The following is a 12,623-nucleotide window of genomic DNA, read 5'->3' as shown; positions in this document are numbered from 1 at the left end:
GGGACATAAAAGAGTCATAAACAGATTAAGCTGTTTTGCTTATACGACATAGACGCACCAGAATTTACAAATATTGTCTTTTTTGAGTTATTTTGTCCTTAAACACAGCACAATACATAAAATCAGCTCTCCTCCATTGTTTGTGTTTATGACAATGTCATAAAAACTGAATCACAGACTCGATGTTATCACTATGGAAACAAGGTCCCTTAAAACTAAACCACGACCTCAATATCGTTTCTGTGGAAACATGGTCCCTAAATCCGGAATCATAGTCCATTTTCAATACCTAATCACCATCTCGATACATTGACGTGGAAACAATGTCCCTAAAATATCACTATGGTAACGGCGTGATTAAAGCCAGACCCTAGTCTACATGACATCACGAATTCACGATGACAACAAGGTCACTAAAGCCTGAGCATGGTCCTAATGAAATCAATATGCGAGAATATCACTAACGAAGCACATTAAAATGACAACCTAGGTATCAGCTCCATAGAAAAGGAATCGCATTTCATATGATATCACTAAGGCAACAAGATCACTAGAATTTATCGTCCTCGTCTATTTTTGGGCTGGCAGTCTCAGCTCGACTTGCAGCCCGTCTCTGCATCACCGCTTCCTTGTCCAGCAAGGCTCTCTCTGTGACCTGGGAAAAAGATAAACATGTTGTAAGGAACAGTTATCAAGCCTTTTGTAAATGGCATGCACAGAGTGAAATTATACATACATTTTTCGGGGAAAAAAACACAAATTAAACTTACTGTTTTATCAAGTATCTTGTAATTTTCCACTTTGTCTGACAGCATGATTCGTTTAATGGTGCGTGGATGGTCCCTGATAAGCCCCACCTTCCTCATTTCCATATCCACCTTACGTAGGAGTATCTTGCGTGCCGCACACTCACGTGCTGTAAGTCGTCCATCAGCCAATCACTCGTGTTCACTCTTAGTTCACGTGGGACAATCTGATGATTTGGTCTAGAAACATTTCTGGATGTTCATAAGGTTATAAAACCCAACATACTGCTTTGTGAAAATTGTAATACAGTTATGAAACTAATTGCTGTACTTTGACATTCCACTTCTGACTATTACCTCGGCTTTAAGGTTGCACGGTTGGTGATTGTGCTCGACACAACATTTTATAGTGGTTAATTTGTGTTACTTATTTTGAAATCTTTAAATGTGTTAAGGAAATAGGAGAGCAGAAAATATCATTCTGACAATGAATTTGACATTCAGTAAGTATGGTAGTGACGTTTATGGGCAGCAATGTGCTTTTTATGCCTGGACAGCATATTGTATATAGAATTACGTTTTGAGCAAAAAACTGTTTCAAATTTTTTGAATGCATGTTAAAGCAAGAGAATAGACTGCCATTTTCGGATAATAAGAGAGTTGTATTGTTACTTTTGACCCCAAGGGACTTACCTTGATCTATAGAGGTTCGTACATTTATGTTGTTCTTTTATGCGTCAAACGGTCTCAACATACTAGGCGATTATATTTATTTTTGTGTCTTGCATAAACTGCAGATTAGCTTTAGAATAGACAGAAGGACAACTGAACTGACTGATGACAGTACGATTCCTATTGTTATCAAGTTTTAGAGTGGTCTATTTTATTTTCTTATTTTCACATCGTTGACCTTCACACAAACCTTTCCAAGCTAAATGAGAGTTATGCTATATGGTAAATGAAAATATTTGTTTGCATGTATTTCAATGTATTGTACTGTTTTGAGCACACATTTTGTATTATTTTCCGTGACACTTGCGATCCAACTTAACCCATTATGAATGCCAGCCAAAGTAAATAACTGTTTATGGTATCTAAATAGTAATATTTATTCTTAATTCAAATAGTGGAAATTACAAATGTCCACCCCCTGTATTGTGTTTTCTCTTTGTCATTATATGACCTTTTAGACTGAAGCCAGTCATGTCTGCTTCTACACCATGAATTTATTTAACAGAGTCCATTATTATAGGGATTTTGTTGTATGTGTGTATATTGTTGCAAATATATTCTGATCTATTATAAAATTGTACATTTTGTATTTTTGTTGATATGTGTAATTAAATACAAACAAAAGTTAAGCAAAAACATAAATATAGAGATACTTGCTTTCATCATAATTCGGTGTCATTTATTATGATGCTGGTTCTTTCAATTGCATTTTAATAACTGGTAATTGTATATATAATTATGCTCATTTATTAAGATAACTATCATAAATTTCATTTTGATTATTGAAAAATGTATAATATTCCGTGCATGTATTATGATGGTAATATGGTGTGTGTTTGGTCTTGTATAACTTTAGTGATAGTTGATTGTAATAGCTTTAAAAGATTTGCTGTTATGTTCATATAAATTGCATTTTTAGAATTTGTTATTGCATTATCTTGACATATTATTTTAAATTGATTTTTGATGATTGATGATTGTATTATCAGCCTTGGTTTTTTATCAAAACAAATGGAATGGCTTATACTACTCAAAATTTATGGTTTTGGTGTAGTTTGTAGCATTTAATTCAGTTATATGTTCTTTGTATAATGATTACCTGTACTTAAAGTATTGATGAATATATTGATGATTTATTTACACAAAAAGAATGATAATACATAACTATTAAAACAAAATGTGAACATTTGGACCTTCCAGGGTAACAGCTCCTATCACATTTAATATGTTAATTCCATAAAAAGTAAATTATCTTTAATTTTGTAACTTTTATGATGAATCAATTTGTGAAATTGTTTTAACTAATATATGCTGTTATGCTGTATTTTCATTTGCAATACATGCTTTTGCAAGTTCAGCAAAACTCAAATAACGTGACTGTATAAAATAACTTATTTAGTATTATTAATATCAATGTCGAAAGTAAAAACATTCATATAATAATGCCCGCTGTCGTAAGATGAATGATCTAAGGCGAAAGTCACCGAAAGAATTTTGGAAAATATTTAAATCGCAAAAACAATCGGCAACCGGAGATTATATTTCAAATGAAGAATTTGAAAACTATTTTAATACACTCATGTCTGGTGGCGACACGCAAACGAATGATGATTATTCAAACTTTATTAGCCAGTTTGATAAGGACCAAGATATTGGATCGACATTTGAATGCCTAGATAGCCCAATCTCGGACACTGAAATTTTAAAAACAATTAAGAAACTTCGTGTTAATAAATCATCATCGATTGACAATGTTCTGTATGAATATTTTAAGGTATGCGCACCACAAATAGTCCGCCCGCTTAACACATTTTTTTATCACATACTGAACTCAAAGTCATTTCCCCAGAGCTTGGGCCTCGGGCATGATTATCCCCATTCATAAAAAAGGTGACCATTCCGACCCAAATAATTATAGGGGGATTACACTAACAAGCTGTTTTTCTAAATTGTTCACTATAGTATTGAACGAGCGACTTAATTTATGGGCTGACGAAAATTCAGTTTTAACGGACGCTCAATTTGGATTTAAAAACAATTATGGCTGTATAGACTCAGTGTTTATTTTAAACTCGCTGATACAGATACAAATATGTAATAAGAAAAAATTGTATGCTGTTTTGTGGATTATCGTAAAGCATATGACTGCATAGATAGGAATAGACTGTGGTACAAACTAATACATTTAGGAATAGACGGAAAAGTATTATCCGTGCTCCGTTCTATGTACAGTGAAGTTAAACTTTGCGTAAAACATTTAGGAACATTGTCAAATTTTTTCAATAGCATCATTGGACTATTCCAGGGGGAGATCACCTCTCCGATCTGCTCTTCTTTCTTTCTAAATGATATTGAGATGCACTTACAGGAAAATATAGATGCAGGTATAAATATTGACCAAATCGCTATTTGTGTATTACTATTCACTGACGACGCAGTGCTCGTATCTGAATCCAAAGATGGACTGCACAATTCTCTCAATAATCTTTATTCATATTGTCAAAAATGGAATTTAATAGTAAACATCGAAAAAACTAAAGTAATGACCTTTCGAAAAGGGGGAGGGTAGGTTCTACCGATAAATGGTTTTATAATAATCAAGAGGTAGAATTGTTAACTCCTTCACTACTTAGGGGTTTGTGTTACCAGCGGCTGGTCATTCGCTTTAGCAATGAAAATACTTGCGGGGAAAGGATTGCGATCTTTACATGCGCTTATGTCTTTAATTAACAATAATAAAGTACCAATAAATATAATGTTTAACCTATTTGACGCGTATGTCCTATCAGTATTAAATTACTGCTCGGAAGTTTGGGGTTACGATCAAGGTGAAACTTTAGAAAGAGTACACAAAAGTTTTGTAAATGGGTCTTTAATGTAAAACCCTCTACAAATACTCTTGCATTGTATAGCGAACTGGATAGATTTCCACTGTATATCGAAAGATACATTAGAATTGTTAAATACTTTTTAAAGATACACACAGTCAAACAAGAAAATTGTATTTTAAATATCGTGATAAACGAACAATTAAATAACATAAATGCTAACAATTTTCGTTCAAACTGGGCATCAAAAGTGCGTCTGATACTTTAATCCTCGGGCTTACATGAACTAGGGATGTATCCGAACTCTGTTAAAATAGAAACATTCATCCCAAAGCTAAGAGTCCGACTTTGCGATATCTTTATTAGCGATTGGCGATCAGGACTAGAAAACTCAACGTCTCTAGATGTATATAGAGAAATAAAACTTAATTTTGAAAAGTCAGCATATATTAGCCAGTTGGAAAATCCAAAATACAGAAATGTATTGGCCAAATTATATTTATCATCCCACAAATTAAATATTGAAATCGGCCGTCATAATAATGTGCCTAGACAAGTTAGAAAATGCACCCTCTGTAACCTAAATGATATAGAAGACGAGTTTCATTTTGTCCTAAAGTGCCCCATATATATCCATATTCGGAAAGAATATATTTCAAAATATTTCTATGCTCACACGAGTATGCTTTAATATGTTCAACTTATGCAAAGCGAAAATAAAACTACTTTAAAAAAGCTAGCAACATACTGCCAAAAAGCTTTCCAACTAAGAGAAACGTTAATATCTACAGTTTAATTATAAAATCGGTGATTTACACATCACTCAAAGTTTTCATACACCCAAATCGTTTTGAATATTCAGGTTTATGTATGCTTTTTGCTGTATGTGTTTTTATTTGCTTTTCAAATATTTAATGTATTGTATAATTGGTATGAAAGTGAGTTTGACGCATACAAACCCTTGGATCATGTTTGTGTATTTTTTGTGCTGCTTCTCCTTTTATTTATTTTTCAAATACTTACTGTATTGTATAATTGTTACGAAAGTTATCTTGCAGCATACATACCCCTGTATCATGTTTGTGTATGTTTATGTGCTGTTTGTATTTTTATTTGTTTATCAAATATTTAAAGTTTTGTGTAACTGCTATGAAAGTAATTTTGTCGCATACATACTCCTAGATCATCTAAATTTCTTTTTTCGCATAGATGGTTGACGCTGGGGTATGATACAATTTAAATTAAATTGACTAGTGTATATAGATGGAGATTTTACTTATAAAACTAAGATTGCCCTCTAACTGATACTGTTTTAATATAAACTAAGGAGCAATATCCCTATAGACCAACTATAGTTTCGTTTTTCGTATAGGTGGTCAACAAAGGGGAAAGAACTATTATTAACACTAATACATTACTTAACTACAAGAAAGCGTAACACACTTCGACATATGATTTTCATTACAAACAGCTTTAAAGTTATCATCATTTCTATCCGATAAGTATAAATTTCATTTAACTACAAATGAAAAATAACATTCAAATATAAAGTTGGATTATGCGGTTATATATGCCCATCATACGAATTCATATTCATGTATTTTTCCTTGTTAAAAAGACTCAAAGGTTTAAATGCATACATAAAAAACGAGTAATATCTTCCATATGAAGATTTAATGAATAATTCTATTCACTAGTGCAACTTGTTGCAGAATAATACAATTAGTGCTGCAATTATTAAACTACGTTTGAAATTATGTTATAACATTCTCACGAAAACACATTAACATGTTTACTCCTTATATTGTAAATTGATCTTTCTTCGAAATGAGTATATTTTTGTTTGTATTTACTTCATGCTGTTATTGTATACGATTGTAAATGACGATAAGCTTGTAATGCTTAAGTCTGAATAAACGATTCTGATTTTGATAGTATTCACTTACATTGTGGTATACGTCTTCCACAGAGCCCGTCTGTCTACATAATTGTTTTTGTCTGTGAACGTGACTATGTACATCTTGGACATTTTCTGAAATACAATTTATAACTTATTGTTATTTAATGTTTTTAAAAACTGTTTATAGAAGTTCCTGAATCTACCTCATAAACATTGAATCTCAACCAAAACTCGATTGTGTCCAAGACACTGATAAGTCAAAACATGAATCAACACATACAAATAAACCAGTTAGTATAATATTGTTTTTCTAATAAAAACATCATCTTTAAACATGCATATATTTCATACTTACTAGCACATTACAAAAGGCATAAATATGCTTAAATTAGTTGAGCCAAAATTCCTCCCTTTAAAATCCCATAAAACTACCGGTGTAACCATTCAGCTGTAAATGTATGAGTGAAAATGACCAGTTCAAGAGTGGTACACAACATTTCAGGACGTACCTATATAAACAGGTACAATTGTGCAAACAAACCGACAAACGTAGTTATAAAGCCACAGACAAGTGCAATGCCTTATGCCCCAAACTTTGTGGGTGTGTAAACAAACTAATTTTCAAACGTTAGTTCCAACATTTGGCTATTCAGATACACATAGGAATTTCTACATAAATTAACATATTGGTAGATTTGTTTCAAATCTTCAGGATACTTAATATTGCAAATAATGAGGGGCATATACAAGATTATGCAAAATTCAGTAAACTCATTTGTTGTTATTTATTGTACAAGTTAAATGTTGGTAAGAATTACCCTTGCAAATAGGACCAGGTGTATTCGGCCTTCAAAGCTGACCACTGTACAGTCTGTGGATAGGGGCAGATCTAGAAGGGTCTCATCAATAATACAGCCGTTGAAGCGATCTGTATATATAAAATACATGTGTGTCCATACCTGATGTCATACAGCCATGATAATAAAATATTTATAATGGAAAGTTACACGCATACTTGCAATACATCAATCGACCCATGGATATGTAAACATAAATTAAGAAGCTTGAAATAGATTTTGTTCATATTTTATTTTTTTAATGTTTAAAAAAATAAAACTTAACTACATCAAATTGTTTTGCATTTCATTAGAAAACCCTACATGACAGTTATTTATATTTTGATTATTGTATCCAACCAAAAGGATATAGCACATCGGAGACTGTCAAATCATGCCCTGACTATTGATATCCTAGGAAATTTAAATATTTTTTCTCTTTGAGTATTTATATGTTGGTTTAAAGGTGATATGGATTTGTTTAGTTTATAAATAAAGCTGAACAAGTAAAACACCTGTTAAAATCATTTCAGTAAAACAGTTAAATTTACAAACCCACAATGAGCTATATTACAACCTACCCCATACGCCCTTTTGTTTCTTACTCTCCATTGCATCATTATCATCATAGTTTGTAAGTTTCAAACCTTTCCTAAGACAGTGTCTGCACATAAAAATGAATAAACTAAACCACAGTTCACTACATTCAGCCAAGCCCCACCCACCAGTGTCTTCCTCTTCATCCTCCTGCTCATCATCAGCACTTGGTAATGGACCTTTCCTGACAACAGTCTGCCCCGAAAATAGTGATATACAGCGAATGCGATTGTTGAACACGATGAATATATAGTCAGAGCCTGAAGTTCCCAACACTCGAGTCACCTGAACAGAAAAGCATACATATTGCCATGTTAGTTTCATAACCAAATATCATCAGGAAACAAGAAATGTGCTTGACAAAAACACGATGCACCCTATTGCGCCGCTTTGAAGCCATATATTAGACCTTTGACCTTGAAGCATGACCTTGACCTTTCACCACTCAAAATGTGCAGCTCCATGAGATGCACATGCATGCCATATATCAAGTTGCTTAATATATATCTTCAATAATGCAAAAGTTATTGCAAAACTTTAACCAAGGTTAAAGTTTTGGAAAACACACAATGAATGATTGAATGAATGAATGACAGACAGACAGGCCAAAAACAATATACCCCCGATCTTTCGATCCGGGGGCATACAAATATAGTAATGTACTTTGTAATGTACTTAGTAATGTACTATGTTATCAATATACCCCCGATCTTTCGATCCGGGGGCATAAAATATAGTAATGTACTTAGTAATGTACTATGTTATCAACATATCATTTTTTCATAATAAGTCAAAATTAAATCAAGGTTCGATAAGTTAATATGGATTTATTTGGAATGGTAATAAGAAACAAATGTGTAGGTACTGAAGTGATGTTGAAAGGAGAGTTGGCAAAAATTTTAAAATCCTCTTAACCTGTTACTGAGGTTCAAAAACACAGGATAATCACTACGTGTATCCCAAATCTAAAAATTATCAAAGAATACAAATACATGTATTGAAACAGCAAACTAATTTAGTGTCAAAGAACAAACCATTTGGTACATTTCTTGAAAATTAGGGAATTGATTAGGTGTTTGTACGAAAAAATACCTTAACATTTCAAATAGTTGGAAAATCTCTTTCAGCATTTAAATAATATATTTAATGTGTCACTTGTAAAACTGTGAAACATAATTTGCGGAATGGAAAACTTTCAAAAAGGTAAGCTTTCAAGTAGCAAGTAAGCGGAGTAGCATAAGTACAGGTTGGCATAGGTACCAGAGGGCATAAATTCGATTTTGTCTAAAATATTGTAAGGGCATGTGGCCTGGGGGCATACGTCCCATATATTGTGACTGCCATTTGAATAAACCCAAACTTTTAAAGTTTTAAACTGCATGTTAAACAGATCTGAATTTAAATAATTGAACTACAAGAATATCTTATTTTCCTCAACGTTTTTTAACTACTCATTGAACTGACCGAAAATTTTACTACATGAATATTCCATTTTCATCAAGAGTTTAACAACTCATATTGCACAAAATTATCCACAGGAATTTCCCATTTCAAACAATGGCTATTATGACTGCCGAAGTTGCTGCAAGGCAAGGTGAGATGAACACTCACATCACATGATATGATGGTCTTTGTCATCATGGTGTTGTACTCCTGCACGGACACTGGCAGCTCTTTCCTGAAGTCACGCAGTGTCATCTCTCTCAGATCCACAATGAACACTGTGAAATTTGGGCCTGAAATGTTGTTATCAAATTAAAAAGAACGGACTTTGCTCTTCCATTTATTAGAGTATACGTTATTTGGACCTAAACTAATTCCTTGGTACACACACATTTTCTGTTATTTGCACCTAGCTCAAATGAATATTTGCAAACAGACTCAAATAGGCTGTATGATGTGGTTATGGTGTCTGCCTATCAATCAGGAGGTCGTGGGTTCGAGCCCCAATAGTTCCAGGAAACGGACTGGAGAGCGTTTCAAATAAGGCTTTCGATGCAATTGAGCTAAAATAAAATAGGTTTAAACTAAACTGGCTCAAGATTAAGGTGATTAGTATTCACCTGAAAATACAAAACCCTCAATTTACCAATGGCTATATAATTTAGCTTTTTTAAATCAAAACCTTTTTTTGAAGTTTTGGTTACAGCAAAGAAAAGCTAAGAATTGCAGATGTTTATTCGAAACGATATATTTTCTGCTGCTCAACCTATTCCAATCACGTCTCTGACCTTGAGGTGGGTATGCATTGAACAACAAGATGACAATCAGCTCTGTACTGGTGGGAGAACCTACCACTCGAACAATACGTGAACAGCGCACCTATTGATGAAAGAATTACACTAATTTAATTAGGTGAACAGATAAAATATTTGGATTTAAAATGTAAATGGGTAATAAAAAACCTTTGAGGAACTGTACAAATTATTAGCATTGTAATTTCTACAACTGTTGGAACATATTAGCATCTCATAATTCTTATATAATCAGCATTTTCTATCAAGTGATGATTTCAACAACATGCAAGAATAGTAACTTTAAAGAAGACTACCCTAATGTCCTGGGGTGCTCATCTAATGCACAATGGAACTGAACTGTTATGAATAAGTATCATTTGGATTAAGCCAAAAAGTGGTCGGAATAATGCAAAACAAAATCAAATGGGCATAATATATTGAAAGAGATGGCATGATCATAAATTCAGTATTTCAAGCTATTTGTTTCTTAGATGAAACACACATTTCTAAAGTACGATGGCAAGTGTAAAACGTTTAAAATCAATAAAATTAGTTCCTTAAATTTTCTATTAAATTGTTGAAATTAGAACAAAGTTATAGACCCTGTGCTGGTAATTTCTTAATGAGATTTTCTTGGATTGGCATTTAATTTAATTGTGGTTAATATGGGGATATTGAATGTCAGATCGATTACACTTTTTGTTAAGTAAGGGACTGATTCAATAAGCTCTTGTCAGAAATAATAACCCACATAGAATTCTCAAAAATTCACATGTTTCCTTTTCAAACATTAATGTTACCGCTTTAAGAATAACAAAGGTTTATTGGAACAGTTTCAATGCTTCATCCTTTTGATACATAAAGAATACGTAACTTGAGAAAGATTGTCCGTTAAGAGTTAAGAACATGACAATTAGGATGAACTTTCGCTTTAGCATGTTTGCATAATACCCAAACAAAATAATGATCTTATTATTACTTTCACATGAGAACTGAAACTTTTAAACAAAACTTAAGAATGCTGAGTTTAATATATTTGTCCATGTTTTACTGCAATATAGATGTTTAGAAAATGCAAGTGTAATGATTATTTTATATTATTATTTAAATATGGTTCAGTTAGCAATTCAGTCAGTTATCAAACTAGGACATGGAACATTTTGGAATTTCAACGCATATAAAAACAAAACTGCTAGTGCTTCTTGAATACGGATAGTAAAAGTAAAAAATATAAATTATTAACATCTTTATGAAATATTTGCCTCAAATCAAACCAGTGAGAAATCATTTTTCTAGATTTTATTTCCATTAAATAAAATGTACTCTGATTTTTCAGAACAATACATCAATGGGTGGGGAAATTGTTGACAAATTCAATTAAACGTACTAAGTATACTAAGGCTCCAGAGTTACTTTTGTTTATAAATATACTGATTTGTTGTTGGTATAAAACTCAAAGAAAATAACTATCCCAAAAAATGGTAATCCGTTTACATTGATTATCTAGTGCTGATGAATGGTAACTAATGAAGAACTTTCTTACACTCATTTTATAAATGTAATGTCCTGATAGGACACTTAGTATGGAAGAAGGGATCACTACAAAACATCTCAATCCCAATGTTTTTATTATGGAAATACCAGAGTGAGCAGGTGTTTTGAATATTTGATTATGTCATTATGTTATCCGGCATGTAGTAATAGCTGGACAAACCTTGTAATTTGCTGTTGATGAGATAGGAAACCTTTTATTAGGTCACATTTATATTTACAAACAAGAGATGTCTTCGTCAGAAACACAATGCCCCCTACTGCACCGCTTTAAAATAAAATTTCTATTTATCATTTGGCAGGTATCAGGTATAGAAATAATCTCCCTTTAAAGCTTATCACTTCCCTTGGATTTTGTCCAATCCAATCGGGGGAGGGGGGGGGGTCTGTAGACAGTCAAAAATGAAAAAAGTCAGACATCACTGACAAACAAGGCCTGTGGTTTATCAAAGAGATCATAGCCAGAGTTCATCATGTATCTATGGACATAAGTCCACAGGTATGTAATGAACACTACCATTCACAAATTAGTACAGGAAAGAAATGATAATTATATCATTAAAAAAAAAACTTTGACAAATCAATCATTTGAGTTATAAATAATCAAAATAAAAAATCTGTACAGTAACTGTGAAAAGAACTTAAATTCTTGGTAAGGAAATATATAATATGAGATTTATAATTATATAAATTACTTCGCTTGAAAATAATTGTCTCTAACAAATCTCTATTTTTAGTAGCAAATAATTAAAAGCAACTACCGTGACTGTAGATTCACCACTCAAAATGTGCAACTCCATGAGATACACATGCATGCCAAATATGAAGTTGCTATGTTCAATATTAAATAATAATTATCTCCCTTTAAAGCTTATTACTTCCCTTGGATTTGTATTTTTGACCTTAGACCTTGAAGGATGACTTTGACCTTGACCTTCTACCACGATGTGTTTGTCAGAAACACAATGCCGCCTACTGCGCCGCTTTGATTAATTTAACAAAAATATATACGTTGGCAGGTCAGATAATTATGTCCATTTAAAGCATATAACTTCCCTTGGATTTTTTTTTTCGACCCTAGACCTTGAAGGATGATGTTCACCTTAAAATTTTACCACTCAAAATGAGTAGCTCCATGAGATACACATGCATGCCAAAAATCAAGTTGCTATCTTCAATATTTAAAAAGTTATGGT

General features: G+C 32.6%; 3 protein-coding genes across 5 annotated transcripts in view; 1 reads left to right on the top strand and 2 right to left on the bottom strand.

Annotated features, from left to right (window-relative positions):
- Positions 1-12,623, bottom strand: part of LOC127835106 (uncharacterized) — a 144,821-nt gene that overhangs the window by 50,423 nt on the left and 81,775 nt on the right. The window lies entirely within an intron of this gene.
- LOC127835110 (protein MIS12 homolog) overlaps positions 1-12,623 on the top strand; it is a 162,502-nt gene that overhangs the window by 79,953 nt on the left and 69,926 nt on the right. The gene's annotated exons all lie outside the window — the stretch shown is intronic.
- The window catches only part of LOC127835099 (uncharacterized), a 327,076-nt gene that overhangs the window by 280,727 nt on the left and 33,726 nt on the right, over positions 1-12,623 (bottom strand). Inside the window, exons 24-30 of one of the 2 annotated variants that reach the window (XM_052361363.1) lie at positions 9,871-9,961; positions 9,251-9,375; positions 7,768-7,924; positions 7,025-7,134; positions 6,253-6,338; positions 771-986; positions 503-655 (exon numbers count right to left, since the gene is read on the bottom strand). In XM_052361363.1, the coding sequence (XP_052217323.1) occupies positions 863-986; positions 6,253-6,338; positions 7,025-7,134; positions 7,768-7,924; positions 9,251-9,375; positions 9,871-9,961 (693 nt within the window). In that variant the 3' untranslated portion in view covers positions 503-655; positions 771-862. Of the gene's footprint in view, positions 1-502; positions 656-770; positions 987-6,252; positions 6,339-7,024; positions 7,135-7,767; positions 7,925-9,250; positions 9,376-9,870; positions 9,962-12,623 lie in introns of those variants that run through there. The other variant, XM_052361362.1, reaches the window with a different exon arrangement.

Source organism: Dreissena polymorpha, chromosome 6 (genome assembly GCF_020536995.1).
Source record: "Dreissena polymorpha isolate Duluth1 chromosome 6, UMN_Dpol_1.0, whole genome shotgun sequence".
Taxonomy (NCBI): domain Eukaryota; kingdom Metazoa; phylum Mollusca; class Bivalvia; order Myida; family Dreissenidae; genus Dreissena; species Dreissena polymorpha.
The sequence above is the reverse complement of the archived record's forward strand: the minus strand, read 5'-3'. Positions and strand labels throughout refer to the sequence as shown.